This window comes from Gigantopelta aegis, chromosome 3 (assembly GCF_016097555.1).
Source record: "Gigantopelta aegis isolate Gae_Host chromosome 3, Gae_host_genome, whole genome shotgun sequence".
Taxonomy (NCBI): Eukaryota; Metazoa; Mollusca; class Gastropoda; order Neomphalida; family Peltospiridae; genus Gigantopelta; species Gigantopelta aegis.
The window spans coordinates 24082208-24104457 of NC_054701.1; the positions used below are offsets into that span (position 1 = coordinate 24082208).

The window sequence follows — 22250 nt, forward strand, 5'->3', positions numbered from 1 at the left end:
TGCTCTAGTGGCGTCGTTAAATAAAACAAACTTTACTTTTCAATCCCAAACTACTGACATTCTGTCTGACATTACATCCCTGTATTCCATACAAACATTACGACGCTAATAGTGAATCAAATTGGGTCCACAATACCAAGTGTTTCTTTATTTCTCTTCTCTCTCAGTATACTAGCATTGACATGATGCTTTGTGGCTAAACAAAACAAATATGTCGTTACTTTGCTATGATAATAGGTCTTCCTGCTACCGCTTCTCTGATGACAGAATGTTAGAATTAAGGTATTTTTAAAACATGCATTTCCTTTTAGAAATTAAACCAGAGCAGGAGCTTTCCACAGGTGAGATAACAGGTGGCGCGAGTGGCAACAGAACACGAAACTGACATAAAACAAGGAAACGGACCCGGGCACAGAAAGGAAATGGAAATGCGGACCCATTGTGTGAATGATGTGTGCCGAGCATAGATCAAACAGCGGCCGTTAAGGCTGAAACACTACTCGCCACTAGTGCCGAATAAATTCTACAACAAATGTCAGCGTTCGCGCGAGAACAAACGTCGATTGTCGCCGAAAACCCAAGTCCGTGCGACCCTCGGCAACCGAAAGGTGACAACACGCCTTGCCCGTCCAGTGTCTCTTCGTGGTTTATAGCCACGTGGCAGTGTAATCGCTTGATATTTGGTAATAAAAGAATGGTGGAGAAAACAAAATATTTGTTTTGACGACACCCGAACATTTTGAATTGCGTAAATAAATAAGGTTATTTCAAAACAGACATTGGACAGAACAGACCTCTGAGATTTTAAAATTGGCGTAAACCATTTATGGTTAAAAAAAAAAATCTAAAAAAAAAATCAGGTAACCTTTTTGTGTAAATCGTCATGACATGTAAATTATGTGCTAAATTTAACGCACGAATGAAAAATGGGTTACGCCAAACAACACTTGCAAGAGCCACGCGAGGACAAGATTACTGTTCTTCCTGTTTTTGCTTTGCAGTAGACTGGTTTTTTAAACGGACGTTGCCATAGACCCAACATATTTGCTACTGCCGTGGATATACTAATTGTAGGGGCAATGACTGAAACGGTGTCGGGAGGTGGCTCTGCTATAGTGTTCTTTTCATAATGAATAACATTCTCGTTTGACTTGTAATTCATCTCCTTTGACTTTAACATTTTCAATTTACTACAGATACACTTCAATATCGCGCAGCACCGAAAGTCGTTCGATGATGGATCACGTCATATTAGTATTCTCTAAAATGGAATCTACATCCGCTTGGGTAACTTTAAATTGAAAATGATCGGTCTATTTAACACCGGTGAGGAGGAAATATATGCAAGGAAAACCAAAATTTTCATGTTGCATGGAAAAGAAAAGGCGCTTGCGCTGCGCTATAAACCATGGGAAAACAGCACCCACTGTCCACAACCGCGGTGCATACGGCCAGAAACTCCATGAGAAAAACACTCCAATAATATAACATGCCAAGATTGTGAAACGTATGCGTGCTTACTCCCGTGACCCTATGAGATATGTAGAACTCTGATGGTTGAAAGACTAGAGTGGAATACCTCCTACAGAACGTCCGTGGGCCGCCGATAAAGCAGTCCAGGCGCGAAGATAGACACATGTATCATGATACACAATCGCCACATCTTCCCAAATTAAACTCCGAGGTGGTATTTATAACATGTCTACCAATTAAAACATAAACAACGCGACTCCGGTTAGGCTTGTCCATTCATGGGTTGACATCCATACAAATGACGTCTACTCAAAATCGAGCGATAACGGCGAGGAAAGTCGTCGCTGTTTTTTACCCCCTCTTTCCCGGTCTAGCCGCTTGTGTGTGGCGACGCTTACCCCAAAGAGTCGCGAATAAATGTTTTTGCTGCTTGTGTAAATAACGTATATCTTGACATCTTCCACTCGAGGTCTGTCTTGAAATGTTGCACAGTAGATGTTGATACATCTAGGTGCGACGCAACTATCAAGCTAACGCGTATTTGTAAGAACTGATGTATGGCCTACGGTTAATGCATGCTGTAAAGACAAAAGATACGTTGTTTCGTAAAGCTGATAAGCGAATTTAATGGGCACTTAAGGGCTCTGCGTCGGTGATCTAAATTCAATTTCAAATCTTAAAATATAATGTTTTTCCTGAAGAGGTTCTTCTACGGTGTATATCTAGAGATTTCGTATCTTGGTTATTCGTAATGAAAATATAAATGAAATAAAATAAGGGAATGAATGTTATGGGATTTAAAAATAAAACTACATCAAACAAACACCCCCGTCCCGAACCCCCCCCCCCCCACACACACACACACAGACACACAAACAAAATAAACAAACAAAAACCCTTCCAAACAAACAAAACCCTAAAACAAGCAAACAAAACGAGCATCGTTACTAATGTCAGTAACAACTGTAAGGTAAGAGAGCAGGGTGTTCTGGGCAGAAGAGAAAACTCGTGTAACGGAACCGAACACATGTATATTACGTAATTTGCAGCAACTATTAAGATATTTTCCAGTACAAACAAGTACGACTGGTTTATCAAAGACCGTGGTATGTGCTATCCTGTACGTGGGAAAGTGTATATAAAAGAGCCCTTGTTGCCAGTGGAACAATGCAGCGGGTTTCCATGACTATATGTCCGAATTGTCAAACGTTTGACATCGAATAGCCGATGATTATTAAATCAATGTGATTTATTGGTGTCGTTAAACAAAACCGTATTTAACTACTATTAGAAATAGCTATATTTAAAGAGTGCAAGAAAAAAGCAAATGTTGCCACCATTTTATTTTCATTAGAAACAAGTAGTCGAATTTAAAAACGTGATCACAAACAACATAGCATATACCACAGCTTTTAATACACTAAATGTTGGAACTAGAAAACATTCATCAACGTGTCTACTACTATGATGGATCGATTTTACACTCTAACTCCCTCTCCTACCGCCCCAGTTAAATTGCCGACGTAAAGGTAATGATACAGTTTACATAACCATTGTTATTGGTGTACAATAACAACGACACGAAGAAACCGCATCACAAGTAGATTTTCCAATAGAATGGCAAGAAAGCGTGATTATTTATTTTCTGGTACAACAGCCTCTCTCCTATTACAAGCAACATAATAGAAAAAAGAGGAATGCGTCCACAAACAGAAAGCACTTAACCCCCTCGAAATGTGGGCCAATTTCGGTGCTTAATAGTCCCGACTCCCCAACAGATAATGATTAATCGTCGCAATTAACTAGATATAAGGATCCAGCAGTATCTGCCACGTGCTGCTTGGCGCGAGCGACCCGTTAGCTTTGCTTGCTGAAAATGTTTGACAGTAATTAAGGCAAATAAAGTGGATATCGCGAGTGACGCTCGTTTTTCTTTCAATCATATTGGCGAGAGATCCGAGATGGCGGTTTTCGTAGCACGCTTTTCGATCACATGGCCGTACGTGTCTTCTGTGCAGTTACCGAGCGGCGAACGGCCGCGAAAAGCATGTTTATGTTTCCTCCGGCCGACTCTATGGGAAATGATGAGCATACATATAGGACAGTTCATAAATAGACGCACATTTCCCTCATTTCCTTAAACTCGAGGAAAATATCACATTTTCGCTTTCGATATCACGCCCAGCGCGCCGAAATTAAACAATCTCACTAGCCGTTCAAACAACGCGTGTGCGCAGACACGGAAATATTCTCATTCTCCGTTCGGCCAATGTTATTTATAAAATTCAGTCTCGCGCGTGCGCGCGTGCAATTCCATGTCTTGACTTTTAGAATATGCTTTCTATTTTCTTTCTTTTTCTCTCTTTCTCTCTCTCTCTTTTTTTTTTTTTTTTTTTTTTTTTTTTTTGAAGTATGACATGCAAATTGTACTACCGTAACTAGAATTGGCATGAATCACGTTATCAACAAATTTGCAAATCCAATACTATTACCGAGCAAGTTCGGCTGTGTTCATATGGAGTTAACTTGTAAAAACATTAGCGTATCGACAAAGATTTAAAAAATTAACAAGACACGAAAATAAATAATTCAATTCGGATTTCTAGAGAAAGCGTTTTCTTTTCTGTCTTTTCCGTTTGTTTTGTTTTTTAATTAGCTATTGCCTCTAGCAATCTACTAAGACCGTGTTGTTTATAACAGGTTGTCTGTTCCAAAGAATATCCAGACAGGACTGGCATAAACCTCGGCCTGTGATGCAAACGTCGTGGGGTACTGTTTAGGACGGGGATAACACCACCAATTCCACCGTAGGCGATCGATCCTACGACCCATCATACCTCAAGCGAGTATTCTGTACTTGAGACACTCGGGCTAGAGAAGCAAAGAAGAAACCCGCCTCTTTCATTCCATTAGCATTTAATAGCTGTGACACATAACGACACGTGTCGCCGCCCAGCATAATATACCACACACTACTCTGTTTTATTGCCACATGAAAATGTTTACACACCGGAAAACCAAAATGTTCCTTCTACGCGTGGAAGATCCAGTTGTTATTAATAATAAAAACTTGAGATTCCGTGCGGTCTTTGTTGGAGCACAAAGATACTGGGAATCAGTTATGTCGAACCACATACACACACACACACACACACACACACACACACAATCCCGAAAATCCGCACGGCAAGCCCCCTGTCGATCGCTCTCCATTAAACATTTTTAGGTCGAAGCAGAATGTAATGCAACATTTGGAAAGAATTTTACAGGACAGAAGATCAAACGATATCCCCGAGCTTGGGTTAATGAGTTCGCCAGGTCTACGAGAGAAAGACGCCGACCAGCCAAGCAGGAAGCCAAGATTTTACAATATCCCCATGGTCTGCTGTACAGAATCCTACATTTTTATGACATATCTCCCGTAAAGTCTGCAGAAACCCGAAACCAGATCTTCTATATGCAGAGAGAGAAAAAAAAAGAAGAAGAAGAAGAAAAAAAGGGGAAAAAACTCTATAGTTAAAAGAATGTTCAGTTTTATATATAAAAAATAGATACAGCCTTAGGGGTGATGAAGGGGCAAAAACTCAAAGAGACTGCTTTATATATTTGAAGGGGTTTCCGCTTTAAGATCCACGGTCGGCTCTTCGACTTGGGGAGGTTGAAAAGATTCGGAGAACGACTCTTCTGCAGTGAAGTTATGAAAAGAAAAAAAACCCCGTAAAGCTCTTCTACGCGGAGGTTTGAAAGAGAGCAAGTGGCTTGTAAAGCTATCAAAAAAAGAGGACTCGTATACAACTGAAGAGCCCGGTTTGTCCTAGCGGTTAAAGGACTGGCACTCCACTCGCACAATGCGACATGTTCCCTAAGAAAGGACATTACAAAACATAATGTATTTATGCGTTAAAAAGAATCTTGTGTCCAGACATACGTATAGCTAGCATGAAATAAACGATAGAACGTTCGTGCCTGGTTGATACCCTTTCAACTACAAAGGCGATTCAGACTTCTACAATGTTCTTTGAAAATGTCATTATTTGAACGAGTGAATATTTCTGTATACGTGCCACCGATAGACTAATTCGCATTCAGCAAGAACATATCTCTCAAAAGTAATCCCTCTGGCAATTCTATGAAATAAAAAAGGCTTTGGCATATGAACATCATCGGGCTTTTTTCTTCTACAAACAAGAAGAAGTGTATCTCTTTAAAATCTGGAAAAGACGAGCCAACTGAGGCGTAAAACCCAGTGACACTTTTCCATATCGTTGAGTTTCGTGTATGGGGCCGGCACGACGGGTAGCACAGACGGGTAGAATACTGTGAGACACCCAAAATTGGGCGAACAAAAGTCTGGAACAATGGGGGAACGTTGGCTTCAGAATACGTACAGACACTTGGCCCGAGGCGACCGAAAACGCGCTGCACATTGAAGTTTACACAGAAGACAAAGAATAATAAGTATTGTTCGGAAATAGGAGAAAAACATTGTATTTATAAACATATTTTTACTATGTCACCCAGGGCCCGCGGAGTGTATTTGAAGATGTGCGGGGGGGGGGGGGGGGGGGGGGGGGGGCAGCCGATTGATGGAGGAGGAGAAATCTGACGGTCCGAAGAGCTGGATTTTGTTAGGGGGAGGGGGTGTTCTGAGGTCTGAGGCATTCTCCCAAAACAAAATTTTGATTTTCAGTTGTTTAAATACGGAACCATCAGCCTTCTGAGCACAATAACGGAATGGTCGGGTGGCTATGGTTCCCGCACCCCCTTCCCACCCTACCTGTTCCGCGGCCCTTGTCACTTAACAACAACAAACCCTTACCTGTATTACTCGCATGTTGAGTCCTGTTTCTTGAGCTAACTGTTCACGAATATGCCTCGTGGGCTTGGGTGTGGCAGCGAATGCAGCCTTCAACGTTTCCAATTGTTTGGCTTTTATTGTTGTTCTTGGACCCCTTCGTTTCGCCCCCACTTGAGTATTACCCCCACTGTTCCCAGAGTCACCTTTAGTATTGGCGTTACCGCTCACGCCCCCTATTTGACTCGTGGGGCTTGCACTTCCGGTACTATCCGTGCTTTTCGTGGTCATTTTCGGTTCCGAGATGTCCTCTAGTCCCAAATTCGAACCGAGCGAAGCGTTGGAGTCCACCGATCCCGGACTCGCGTCCAACGGACCACAGCTGTCCGGTCGCAGACCCGGTTCGTCTTTTATCCCAACGGGGCTGTTAATACTAGGGGACAACAGAGGGTTCGAGCCACCGTTGCTCAAGTTGCTGTTGTTGTTATTGTTCATGTAGTTGGTGTTGTTGTTGTTGGTAATACTGGTCATGACATTCTCCTTGCCCTCGCGGCTGTCGCCGTCCAGACCGAGCTCCTTGTCGGAGATGTTGCCCTGAGTGTCGATGCCGCTGTCCAAGTCGCCGTCGTCTTCGCCGTCAGAACCACCTGGTGATAGAAACAAAACAACGTTAAAATGGTAATTAACTATATATATATAATGGCTTTACATGTGTTTGTATTGCTGCAGCTCAAGTCATCTCTTACCCTCCCTTTATTGATATGTTGTAGGGGAGGGCAATATATCAATAAGGGGAGAGCTAGAGGTGATACTCAACAACGAAAGTTTGGCAAATATCTTTTATGACGTCTAAATTTGCCATGGTTGAATAAACTTTAAAAAAAACCAGGTCCTCCTTTTGTGTTAAGGCAAAGATTGATGAGTTTATGTTGTTTGTAAATGGTAAACATACTAATTAATAAAAATAGGTTAATTTATAAATGTTATGCCATTTCTTTTAACATTAGCTAAACTTTTGTTGTTGAGTATCCTAGTGAAAAAGAATCAGTAATATACAACCTAGTAAAAAAGAATCGGTAATATACAACCTAGTAAAAAAGAACCAGTAATACACAACCTAGTGAAAAAAAATCAGTAATATACAACCTAGTAAAAAAGAACCAGTAATACACAACCTAGTAAAAAAGAATCGGTAATTTACAATCTAGTAAAAAAGAACCAGTAATATACAACCTAGTAAAAAGAATCAGTAATTTACATTCTAGTAAAAAGAATCAGTAATTTACATTCTAGTAAAAAGAATCAATAAGATGTAATCTAGTGAAAAGAATCAATACTATATATACAAACTAGTGAAAAAGAATCAGTAATTAACAACCTAGTAAAAATAATCAGTAATACATAGTGTCCTCCTTAGCCAGACTAAAAGGCCACATTACCCCCCAAAAAAACAAAGAAAGAAAGAAATGTTTTATTTAACGACGCACTCAACACATTTTATTTACGGTTATATGGCGTCAGACATATGGTTAAGGACCACACAGATTCTAAGAGGAAACCCGCTGTCGCCACTACATGGGCTACTCTTCCGATTAGCAGCAAGGGATCTTTTATTTGCGCTTCCCACAGGCAGGATAGCACAAACCATGGCCTTTGTTGAACCAGTTATGGATCACTGGTCGGTGCAAGTGGTTTACACCGACCCATTGAGCCTTGCGGAGCACTCACTCAGGGTTTGGAGTCGGTATCTGGATTAAAAATCCTATGCCTCGACTGGGATCCGAACCCAGTACCTACCAGCCTGTAGACCGATGGCCTGCCACGACGCCACCGAGGCCGGTCCAAAAAAAAAAACAAAAAAAAAAAACAAACAAAACAAAACAAAACACACACACAAAACCCCCCATATTTTTTGTATTGTTGAAGGAAGAGGAGGGGTTATATGGTCCCCGCTAGTTACGGGCCTGGCTACGAATCTGTATTAAGCAACCAACTTTACTAACGAGGACATTTTTAATCTTTTCTTATGTGGACGCTTTATAAAGGTCTTATTAATCAAATAACCAGTTTTCCAAACACATACCAAAGACCGTTAACTAATAAGTTTTCTTGACTTAGTACAGTATATACAAACATAACATGAATATATGAAAAGAAATATGAAAAAAATATTTGCAAATATATCGGGCATATAATATTATAAATGCAACGCCAGTTTCAAACTGAACTATTATTTGAATAAACAGAACGCAGTAATCCGTAAACGTTTCACAGCTGTCTTTTAAAGAACTCATGCGTAGTAAAATGTAGTGCGCTCAGACAAAACAAAGTCTGCTGCTATGTTCAACGTAGATGGGTTTGTGTTTCCATTATTATTATAAATACAGATAGTTTAATTGTAACGCACATGAAAAACAATTTAAATTTTAAATGTAAAGAGAACAATACAAAAATGGTAATAGTTAAATAGTTAGGTAAATAGGTAAATAGTGAAAGATTTCAAATTACGTATTGAATTAAATGCAGCATATAAATCAGAACAGTTTATGTTATATCTGATATAATTGTAAGTTTTACGAGAAAATGTAACAGCAAAACACACCATTAAAATATAAAAAGAAAAATGCATCTGCAGTTGTTTAATTTACAAATAAATTAAATAATAAAAAATATGTTTAAAAAAATACATAAATAAACAAGTAAGTAAGTAAAATATTAAAAATAATTGATATACATTAAATATCTGCAACTGAACCATGACGCCAATGAAAACATATCACGAAACACAAAAACTAATCAAAACAAACAACTTTTTTTTTTCTTCAACAGAAAAACCTGTACTATAATGTATATGGAGATATCGAGGTAGTGAATAGCTGACACAATCTGCTCACTTACACAGATGTGACTAATCGAAACAAGATGATTTTTTACAAGCAGAATGTGAATTAGATACACTCACAAGTGCGATCGTAAATATAGTTTGTTGCACGACATGGTCGATTTGCCAGATATTAGCTAAATGCGCATGCATGCAAAACAGCTTAGAGCGTAGGTAACGAGGAAACCATGACGACATTCTAAATAGACGGCGGATAAAACCAAATATTTGGAAATGCATAAAAACATTACCTTGATGGACAGAAAAACAAACAGTTCCGTTATGTTTCCCGGCACGGTAAACGGTTCGTGTAAGAAATAAGCTCGCTAATTATGTAACCAGTAGCGCTAACTATATCACAGCTCTAGTGGTGTCGTGTTCTCTTGTCGGTCATTACAGTTGACTAATTTATACTAATTTATGTTCTGTAAAAACCATTCCCCTTTTCTTAGTGTAACAGATACCCACAATGAAACTAATAACGAATCAGCAATCTTCTAACAGAACCATTAGTCTTTCTTTCTCTCTTTCAATAATATTTATTTATGTTCATATTTAAATTGCAAAAATATATCACTGTCGTAACATGTATGTATGGAGAAGGCCTAGTAAGTTGTGTAACTTGTGCCTTATCCATTTTTTCTTTTAAAAAACCCCAATAAAATATATTTCAATCAATCATTAGTCTATAAAGGGTATTTTATATCAGGTTGGAATCGGAGCAGTTGATGCCATGGTTGCTTCGGTGGAAGGATCGCATCCATTCTATGGACCTATTCTCTAATTGCCTATTTTCCTATCTCAACTAGTGCCCAGTGACTACTGTATCAAAAGCCGAAAGAAATTTTAAAAAAAACCTTAGCCGTGAGACACTGGATGAGAGGTATGTGTGTGTGTGTGTGTGTGTGCGCGTGCGTGTGTGTGTGTGTGTGTTAAATACACACACACACACACACACACACTGTAATAATTTTATGTTTTGTATGCTTTAGTAGCATTTATTTTGTTATTAAAAACAATATATCTAGGTTATGTGCTAACATGTGGTAAATTGTATGTTAGTCAAAATTTCGTTTAAAATCGATTTTCTTTTCTTTCTTTCTTTTATTTTACCGTCCTGTTATTCGTCAGTTTGTCGACTTGTGGATATTTAGTTCTAGGTTAACACTTTCTCTCCACCATTTTTCTTTTATAATGGAAAGCTTCCGGCATCAAATTATTGTTTAGTGGACTCGGGCCCGAAAAACGAGAAAAGAAAGTAACTCTGTTCGGGTGATTTATTTCAATTCACGGCGGGTATAAACCAGGTAGCAACCCATTTCTAAATAAGGGTATAATTACGGATAAAAGCAGCGTTTAGGCTCATTATTGGTTTGCAAACCTCAACAAATTATCTGTCTCGAACGATAAGAACAGATTTTCCAACACAAAAGAAGGAGGGAGTTCAGTTTTGACAAAAGGTGTGCTTCGCGGCAATTTCGCCTGTTTGGGCTAATTTTACGACTTGTTTGGATTTTAAATTGGGGCGACGACCAGTAATAAAATGCAACGGGTCAGAAGAAGTAGAAATGGGATAACGAGCTCGAGTTTTTACAAATTGTGAGATATAAAAAAGAGTGGAAATGGATTCGTGGCATTATGGATACTAATTATATAATTGCTGTGTAAAGATTAACTTACTTTTCCAACGTTCTCTTGAATGTTCTAATTTTACAAATAATACCTTTTTTTATGCGATGTACAATGCGGTACCTAACGAGGTGGGGGCAGGGTACCTTTGTTCCAACCCCCAGTAAAGGACGCTTTTTAAAGTATATAGTTTTAAAGTGGCCTTTCTGTACAGCAAGAGAGGATCGTATGCTATTATTATTGTATGTTGTATGTGATTTTTGTTGATATTTGTTTTTGTTTGTTTGCTGTGGGTTTTTTTTTTTTTTTTTAATTATTTTTTTAATTTTTTATTGTCTGTGTTTTTCCCCACTGATCCTTAGTTATCTTAGGTTACGCACAGACCAGATTTAGTACTTATAAAATTTACTGAAATAACACATAAAAAACCAACCCTCTAATATCAGTACTATTGTAAAGTACATCACGAACATTTCATTACAGAACTTTTTGATGGAAATATTCACAGATTTTGTTTTAATGTTAGGGGTATCGGACTAATGTTAGGGGTATTGAACCATTGGTGTGAAAGCTTTCTTTTTTTTGGTGCAAGAAGCAGAGGAGTCCTCCCCTGAAAAACTAATATATACGCTTAACACGGCTGTGCTCTGTAACCCCATTGTAACTTCAACCCCAGATGTAATCGAATTTCTTAATTAATTTTTTTTTTATTCTCACAAAACGTACTTTATTTATTAGAAATAATATTTATAAACTTACCGAATTTCTTAATTAATTTTTTTTTTATTCTCACAAAACGTACTTTATTTATTAGAAATAATATTTATAAACTTACAAAACCACATTTAGAATAATCGAAATTTAAGTGTATTAAATATTGTCAATACCACAACAACAAAAATCAAACAAAAGGTGGATCACGACAGATTGTTAGAGAATTACATGCACGCCCGTTTTTTCTGGGCCTCGGGTCTGTATGGGTCTGATTAACAATATTACAATTTTGCTTTAACTATTGAGACGTGTTAATTAAAAGATAAACTGTATCACTGATATCATTGGAAACACACATCTGCCGTGACGTATAAATATAAATGGTATGATTATGAAATTGACGGACACGCGTCGTGCGATATCATTCGCATTTGTCAATTTCTCAATTGTTTCCCATGTCAATTGCTTTGTCATTTTCCCCGGTAAATTTCACGAAATGAAAAGTGCCCTCGGGGGTTGGGTACTATTGCTATACTATACGCTATAACGAGACTGTTAATTCATATTTGGTCACGTTGGTATATTGTTAGAGGTACTCGTGTGTGACGATTTTGTTAATGTTTTTTTTCTTTTCTTTTTTAAATAGCATCCCTGTAGTGTTTCTAACCATAAGTAATATGAAGATTTTATCAGCGATATTACTGGCAATTATCGGCTTAGTAATTAATCCATGACACATTCAAATGGACACATATCGGGGGGAAAAACACGTGCTGTTCAAATGTATTGTTCTTAAAAGTACATCATGATTTGTTTTTGTGCAATGTTCAGAACGAAACAGAGCAAAACTTTATATGAACTCAGATCACGTAAAATGATAAAAAGATGCATGATCAAATAACTACTACTGCATGTACAATACAAAACCTCATTACACTTCTACGTAGTCAATAAATAAATGGATTAGCGTGGGGATTTATATGTTTTAAAAACACATTAAATAAATTTACAGTGCAACACAATTTATTACGTTAATCCAATTTATTACTAAAAATAAATTAGTTTGATTTAAAAACAAGTGAACTTCTATGAAAAGATAATAATAGAAAAAACACTATATTGCGAGATAAACCATATTAACAGAAAAAGAAAGAAATGTTTTATTTAACGACGCACTCAACACATTTTATTTACGGTTATATGGCATCAGACATATGGTTAAGGACCACACATATATTGAGAGAGAAAACCCGCAGTCGCCACTTCATGGACTACTCATTTTTTCGATTAGCAGCAAGGGGTCTTTTATATGCACCATCCCATAGACAGGATAGCACATACCACGCCTTTGATGTACCAGTCGTGGTACACTGGCTGGAGCGAGAAATCATATTAACAGATTACTGTAATAAACAAGACATTCAGATGACATTCATATTGCTATAATTTGCATTAACAACAAAAATGCAGAATATACTATTAATTAATATTCAGACAAAAACTGTAATAAAATTAATACACTATCAAAATTATTATTAACAATGTAACAACATGTATAACCATAACTAATATTAACAGAAAAGACAGAATATATTAATAATTACATGTACTACCATAACTAATATTAACAGAGAAGACAGAATATATTAATAATTACACGTACTACCATAATTATGTTATGAATGGAAATAAAATACCATACATTTAATAAGAAATCACGGTTTACACGTGGATCAAATATTATTTAACTTTCCACGACTGGTATATCACAGGCCGTGGTATCTGCTGTCCTGTCTGTGGGATGGTACATATAAAAGATCCCTTGCTACTAATGAAAAAATGTAGCGGGTTTCATCTCTATGTCTGTCAAAATTACCATATGTTTGACATCCAATAGCCGATGATTAATAAATTAATGTGCTCTAGTGGTGTCGTTAAACAAAAAAAAACTACTTCTTCTTCGTTTAAGTTTTAAATATTTTAAATATATCCCGTAAAAATGAGGTCATTTATCTTTGTTTATATATTTGTTTTCATGTACATACCCTTTGACTTAAAATAACATCAGAAGAAATATATAGGCTACTGCAGACAGAAAAAAACCAGAAGAAAAAACAGAAAAAGAAAAAAGAGTTACTTTATGACATAGAGATTATGACAAGATAGAAAAAAAACAAAAAAACTCTAACAAGTGGTCCGAGAAAGTTCGTATATCACTGCACATTTTATGAAATATTATTTGTGGCCACTGAAGCGGGACTTTACCACGCACAAACTGGCGCCATTAATCCCAGGCGGAATCGATCGTGTGGACCCATCTGTAGCAATCTATATCGGCCACTGATAGCGAGCACTGTCAGAAACAAGGATTTAATCCGAATCAGCATCGAAAAACTTTCACTTTACTATTGTTGTATTGAACTCAACTTTTATCTCTTACATCTGTGGGCTGGGCGAGACAAATTGAAAATCCATTTCTGTCACAACACGTTAGCCGGCACGTGCAGGCGATACGAGTAATAAAATAAAAACAGTAACAATACTATGAATAAAACTAAATATATTAACAAAAGTTTAGTATGAATATAGTTACTTTTAACGATAATAACAAATATATAATGATTTTTTTTTTTAAAGTGTAATATGTGATTTGTTTACTTTAACATTTTATATTAGTTATTTTTTATTTAGTCACAAAAATTCAACACAACTTCTCAATGTCTAATAAATAATAAAAAAAAATTATAATAAAATAAAATATATAACCTACCACATTTTATTTACATATTAATTGTACATGATACTTTACACCAATTTTTATTTACACATCAATTGTACATGACACTTTACTATTTAGTTTTTCAGTTATTTTTTTTATTGCACTTACATGTATATGTAAATGTATATATATATATCTATATATATATATATATATATATATATATATATATATATATATATATATATATATATATATATATATATATATAATATTTGGTGTGTGACTGTCAGTAGGTTTATATTGCTTGGATACATATTTCTGCTAGTAATTCAGCAGGGGTTTTATTTTGGTGAAATAACAAAAACCTAAAAGTGTTTTAAATATTCCAAGCGTCAGTCGTTGACATACGCACACTTTCTCTGAACTGAGGCAAAATTAAATCACTGACGGAAACAATGATGTGAGCATCCCCTTGCAAAACAGCACAGAACAGTTTTATAAAAACAAATTGCAGGCGCTGAGATATTTAATAGAGATCAAAGGCCAAACTTGCCCGAAATTGGCTTACCAGCTTTCTATAAAACGTCCTAAATTTCCCTCCCTTGTTTTACAGCAAATTTCCCGTCAGGCTATTTACTGGTCGCGAGCGGAGACTAAAATGTCTGTTATTCCGAAATGAGATTACGCATCCCCAAGGTGTTCAATTCCGGGAGAATTGAGAGCGTATCACATCCAAATCGAGTTATGGTTGGTCGTGATTTGACAAATTAGTCACAAATTATCATGTTTACGTCCCGGGAACGCGTCTTGCGAGCGCCTTGCGGCGATCTTGTCGACAGGTTTCCAAGAAAAGCACTTGCATGTTAAACACTGATTTGCTCTGACTGGTCACTTAAGGGGTTTTGCTGTCCAGACCAGAGGTAAACACATCTCACGATAAGTGCTTGGAACTGCCATCAACACACACACACACACACACACACGCACACACGCACACGCACACGCACACACACGCACACACACACACGCACACGCACGCACATACACACACACACACACACGCACGCACACACACACACACACACACACACGCACAACCCCTCAAGCTAAATTTTATTTAATGTAAAAATGCATGCAAATAAATTCATAGTTTAAAACATGCTGTGTAGTATTCGTAGAAATAGTATTTAAATTTCAACACAATTTCCCCAAGCAATTAAAAATAAATCCCAAAACAAAATTCAGTTAAAAACTACATATACTTTTGTTTCAGAAGTACAGAAACATTGAAATTGAGGAGAGAAAATGGCACCTCGAAAGTCAGTGTGCATTGAACTTTATAAAAATTATACCGAACAATTAATATTATACATGTAAACCGTGCACGTTTGTAGTTTGTGTGTATTTTATTCCCACATTTTGTTTTCAAATATTAAAATATTAAAATACAATGTCTTTTTTATTGATCAAAAATACTTATTGAAGAACTGAGCACAAGTTATTCATACTATTTGATACCGTAATGATCTTCTTCACTAAAAATCTGTTTACAAGAAATCAAAATTACAAAACCGTAAATAAACCAAAATTTGCATCTCTGCATAAAACAGAATCCATATATATATATATATATATATATATATATATATATATATATATAATTTATTTTGTAAAACAGATGAACACCCCCCCCCCCCTCCAAGAAATGTAGGATGTTAAATATGTTTTTTTGTCAATGATAGTTTATGCTACTTTATTTTTCAGCTATATTAAAACAATATATTTTCAGCTATATTAATATTTTTTTAATTCATCTCATAATGCATCAGTAAATGTGGAATTTAAAATGTATTTCCAGTTCAGAATAATTAATGTTTCTTTTTTCTTGGGGTTTTTTTTTCAGCTATAAAAAATATATATAACATTTCTCCCATTTGTTAGAATTTCTTTCTGCTACATTGGTCCGTTTTCTGCTGCATGGAAATGTTATAATATTTCACCTATTTCACATCACGCTTCCGCGAGCCTTCACCATTTCGTTTTCGCTTCACTGTAGTTAACTTTAAGGTTGCGTTCAGACGAGAGAACAAACGCTATTTAATTTTCGGCAGCAGATGGGACAAGATAACAAGGCTTGGGGCTACTCGCCTCGGGAATCTTACACAGATTTCGTTAGAAAATTTGGCTGGAGCGCCATCTTCGTAGGTGGAACCCCCTAGGGGCAGGTTCAAAGAATTGCTCTTGTTATCGACTAAAGAACGAGTCCTCCGAGATGAGGCGAGAGGAGTTGTCCTCGGGAGTTCTCCACAATTAAATAAGCAGCAAACCGTCTAGCCAAATGTCATAGGATTGGGCAAGTAATTGAATAAAGCGGCACAAACAGCGAGAAGCTGTTAAATGCTGAGGGGGAAAAGACGAGTAACGGCATATTCCAAAAATGGTTATGATGTTTTATATGTATTATGTTTAAAGAATCAAGATACACGTTTAATGAGTATTTTATCCTGTAAAAATTATACGTAAATAAATTCATATTTATAAACCTTTTAGTGAAATATTAATGGAAATCAGATGATATGGTATGGTATGGTATGGTATGGTATGGTATCACATGGTATGGTATGGGGATTAACATGCACATTCAGAGAAAGCTGTTGTAGCGCACGCCTGTCATGAGTACAAGTGCCGGCTCCTCCGTCCAGGACAGGAATGAAATAAAAATCAGATGTTTCAGTAGTTTTGTTATTAAAGACCAATAAGTTTCAAAAATAGTTTTCAAACCACAAATATAATTATACAAATAAAACTTGAAACTGAGCTAAAAAACAACAACAAACCCAAACACCTACTGTATTACTGTTAGCAATTATTGATAAAACGTAGTTTATTTTTATACATTAGATGATATTTATTTTATAAGAAAGAGTTTTGGTTATTGGTCTATAGGTTAGACCTATTCTTTGAAGGTTTTTGCTTGGATACGAAACTAATTTAAAGAGCTTTGGATGAAAGGTAAATATTTAACTTGAGTAATGGAGAGCGCGGATGAAGGGAGGGATCTAAATGGAATAAATCTACACACGGGTTCGTCACTTGTCCTTTTTTTTTTTCCACTTCTTCTTTTGGGTTAAATATATGCATGTTTGGTTTGTGACGTCACAAAGCGGGAATTGCGGGAGTCATGTTTGCTAACACGGCAATCGCTTTGCAAGTGAATTGATGACGCTTTTGTGTTGAGAAAAGCCGTCCATCATTTTGATCTCGTTTGGTTCCCTTCCGACAAGAGTTTATCTTTCCACTAAATCCACGATCGCACAATAGTGGGATGAGTCAGGGAGAGGGATGGAGGGAACTTTGTCCGCAGAACGCTGGCCGTGCGCGCTATTGTGCATGCGCCAGCAGCTGTCCACGTGCCACGAGGAAACGTGATAGCGATCGCGCTTTTGCGCGACACTGCTTTCCTACCCCGTATCGGGAATAACGAAAACTGCGTCATCAGATGGAAATGGTCGGCGAAAAAAAGAGGAAGAAGCGCTTTGTGTTGAGACCCGTATTTCCTCGAAAACGGAGTGACGCGGACAATCGCCCCTCAAGTCTCCAAGACAAATATCTCCGCGAACGCATCCATGAGAAACAAAAACACGCCAAATCCCCGAGCGGCAGAAACGAAAATAATATGGCCGACTCTGTATTGGAAAAATTTACATGAATTCCTCATAGGACAGCAAAACAAACATGATTTCCGCAAACTCATTAAATTATACCACAATAACAAACCATACGATAATAATGGCTGTTATGCAGACTTGCACCAAAGTCAGGCATATTATTCCACCAACCATGATTATAGTGGTTAAAAATGGATGGGGAAAGGTGGTATAGTAGAACCGTTAATAGGCCATATAGATGTAATGCGCTCAGCATGAAGTTTCTATTTTTAAAACTAAATGGCATGCTATTTATGGATATACATATCGTTGTCATGTTGTTTAATTATATTGAATAATCGTTATAAATCTGTTGTATTTTATCTGTTAGTTATAGGAACGGAATAGGAGTGTTTAACTGATTATTTTATAAAGTAACGACTTACATTATATAGATAATAATACATAATCAGACCTTGCTTCAATATTAAACGAGAAAGATAAGAAACACATTGGACCTAATAGCTTTAGTGGCTGAAGTATAACTAGTCAACATCATGCTTAAAAACAAAAGAAGAAAAAACCCTATTTTAAAAAGATAACCCTTAACCAACAGCACAAACAAAAACTTAGCTCTAGTTCCAAACTTCATACTTTAAGTCTAGATTCAGAGGTATCAGAATCCCCAATGTTCATACTTTAAGTCTTGACTCCGAGGACGTTTCAAAATTCCTCAAAGTTCATACGTCAAGTCTAGACTAATTAGTATCAGAATCCCCAAGGTTTATATGGTAAGTCTAGACTAAATGGTATCAAAATCACCAAAGTTCATACTTTAAATCTAAACTCAGTAATTTCAGAATCCTCAAAGTTCATTCTGCAAGTCTTGACGCGTTGGTTTCAGAATCTAGACTAACTTTAAGCTCGAATAGTCGTTTTAGAAGTTCTGTAAGCACGTGCTGTGGTCATCGCCAATTTACCAATCTTTATTCTAAAGACATTTTAATTTGGATGACGAGGACACGAAATCGTCGTCAACAACTATCTTCATTAAAGCAAGCGAACGCTGATAACAATTCTTGTACGCACGTGCTGTGGTCACCATTTTAGAGATTTTATTCCAAAGACTTTTTATAGTTTGACGAGGACACGCAAACGCCGTACACTGCTGTCCTCATTAAACCCCGCTGAACGCCGATATGATTAATTCATAACCTTGTAAGTCAACATTGCAGAACCTTGTCGGGTCAAGTTATTCCAACCCCTCGCCGCTGTTTACTCGAAGACTCCGTCAAAGTCCCCATCACTCGCACGTGAGCCCCGGCCACTAATTAAACGATCAGTTGAAAACTGTGCCCAGGAATTATCCGGAAACTGGGAGTAGGTTATTAAAACATGTGGAAGGGCGGTTGGGTTTTCGACAGTTGAAGCACATCTATTATTTGTGCATTGATTTTGTATTATATACTTGACAGGCATCGACGACTTAATACGTCCAACAAACGCGAGAGGCCAGTGCAAACACCGACTCATGTTAGTGTAAATCTGGGCAGGCGATTCCGATATCGGAGGACAATTCTCTCTCAAATAGGCTAAGACTCGGCGGCGTGATGGCGGTGCTTCGTTTCAATGGGGGATCGATGGGGGAATCCATGTTCAATGCGATTTGACTCCTCTTCAAGTTCCCAAATGGTTTGTCTTTCTGCTCCCATTCCCATGGCAGCATACACCAACCTTTGATTTTACCAGATTGAAAAGCTCTCTGTTTCTCCCACCGGCCAACAACTTTAGATTTCCCCCAAGGCTTGACTTTCTACTTTCGGTCTAAAGTTTCAATTTGTCTTGTTTAATGGCTCTTGGGGGTTTATTTTCTCGTTGACGGTACAGTGAAATGTTCAAAAATCTTTAGGTTATTTTATTTTTTAAAACTTATTTCTCTCTTTTTTTTTCTCTTTTTTTGCACCAGTAAAAGTACGTTGTTAACATTCAATACGAATATTTGAGTAGGAAGTCTACTTAAAATTGCATTGTTACAAGTCGGCGTTTGCTTTTTTGAAAATTTCATTCGCTTAAATATATTTTGAATTAAAACAATTTATATATAAACATTCCTATTTATTATTATATAAAATATTATCTGCTTGTGCCAGACGTTTGATTTTGTGCTGAAGAAAAACATCATATTGTTTCAGAAAATATTAACAAATATTTGTGAAATAAAATTGAACATTATTACATAATGTATATGAAGCAACCTTAAAAAATACTTTAAAATAATATGCAATATTGTAAAAATCATCTATTCTTGTTAGATGCATTATTTAACAAACAAAAAGACTCATAATTGTGCTTATAATAATGATTATACAAAACGATTACAGATCACCACTACAATCCTATCATGTCCTTTCAATGCATAGCTATTCATTTGTATTCTGTTATGTTCCAGGGTCGTACCTATTAAAAATAACTTGGATGGGGATTAGCAAAAACGAAGATAGAAAATCTTCTCGAGCTAGATTAAAGGCGAAAATCTTAACATAGTTTGGTTTTAAAAATTACAATTTAGATTTTTGTTTGGCGGAACACCTACCCCCCCCCCCCCCCCCCCACACACACACACTCCGCGCTATTTTCAGCCATGTACTTTAATGACATAACAACGTAATAAAGTGGTATATTATAGTTATAAGACACCTAACTACAAGTCCAAAGTTTGTTTTGTTTAACGACACCACTGGAGCACATTGATTAATTGATTTTCGGCTATTGGATGTCAAACATTTGGTAATTCTGACACGTAGTCATCAGAGGAAACTCGCTACATTTTTCCTAATGCAGCAAGGGATCTTTTATATGCACTTACCCACAGACAGGACAGCACATACTACGGCCTGTGATATACCAGTCGTGGTACACTGGCTGGAACGAGAAATAACCCAATTGGTCCACTGACGGGGATCGATCCTAGACCGACCGCGCATCAGGCGAGCGCTTTATCACTGGGCTACGCCCCGCCCCTACAAGACCAAAGATGCAGGACAATTAGAAATACATCAAGGAAGATGTTTCTATTCAAGTTCTTCGTGCATGTATTGTGGATGGGGAAAAACACTTGAATCATTATTGTACACAGCTGTTCTCTCAGTCACATTTCTCCTGAGATATTTAGGCACTTGTTTTCTCTTATCAGACTTTCTAAACAACTCCTTTGAGCCATTATCGGCCGCAATCGAATTCTACGCCTCGTGTGCTAAAATAAAATGCTGCCCACAATACGTAATAACATTCAGCACAATTGCGTTTAATCCTATAACCAGTTGTCAAGAAAGCAGTTTTATTTCCTGCACGCGCTCTCGCGCACATGTTGTGCGCGTGCGTCACCTAATTTTCGACGCGGAAGATCCATCATTAGGAATGCAGAGGACGGTTTAAGTGAACTACAACGCCATTGCGAATTCAGTGCACGGTTGTCAATTTATGGTAGCAATTAAATTTGCGTTACCGATAAGGTGATAAGTTGTTTAAGTTAATTGTGTTAACGCGGTGTTAAGTGGATTGCATTAAATGGCTTGAGAGCGGGATTTTCAGAAAACGTGGTTGGTTCAACACTCGAGGTAATCTTCGTGCAGACTAAACGATTTCTAGTGGGAAATAAATAAATAAATATATAAATAAAATAAAGAAATAAAGAAATAAAAAAAGAAATAAAGAAATAAAGAAATAAAAGATATGGGAGCGCGGCTAAACGTATGGATTCACATACATACAAGCAACAAATATACCGAACAACAAAACAAACGCGAAAATTAATTTCGTTTTCTTTAATTTATTTTAAATGATTGAGCTTGAATCCCAGTAGTTTTTCTGTCTACAAAACTTAGTAAAGTTTCGTAAACAGTCTATGCTTATTCTGACAGTCAGTTTACCGACTTAATTTATTAGTATATATATATATATATATATATATATATATATATATATATATATATATGTGTGTGTGTGTGTGTGTGTGTGTGTGTGTGTGTGTATGTGTGTGTTTATATGTATGTCTGTCTGTCACTCTATTTCTGTCTCTGTGTGTGTCTCCCTCTCTGTCTCTATCTTTCTGTCTCTGTCTCTCTTTGTCTCTGTCTTTCTCTGTGTGTGTGTGTGTATGTGTGTATATGTGTGTATGTGTGTGTGTGTGTGTCTGTGTTTGTTTGTGTGTGTCTCTCTCTGTGTGTATGTGTGTGTGTGTGTGTGTGTGTGTGTGTGTGTGTGTGTGTGTGTTAAAATATTCGCTTTTTTTGTTGTACGGTATAGATATAAACGTTATGGTACGTTTCATTTGTGAAACTGAATGGTTAGCGTGGGCTGTGGTGGTGGCGTGAGACTATTAAAGGTGGT

The 22250-nt window shown here is 37.0% G+C and overlaps 1 protein-coding gene across 1 annotated transcript in view; it reads right to left on the reverse strand.

Moving 5' to 3' along the window:
* Positions 1 to 22250, reverse strand: part of LOC121367729 (LIM/homeobox protein Lhx1-like) — a 70520-nt gene that overhangs the window by 33607 nt on the left and 14663 nt on the right. The window contains exon 3 of the mRNA XM_041492069.1: positions 6293 to 6915. Within this exon, the coding sequence (XP_041348003.1) occupies positions 6293 to 6915 (623 nt within the window). The remainder of the gene's footprint in view (positions 1 to 6292; positions 6916 to 22250) is intronic.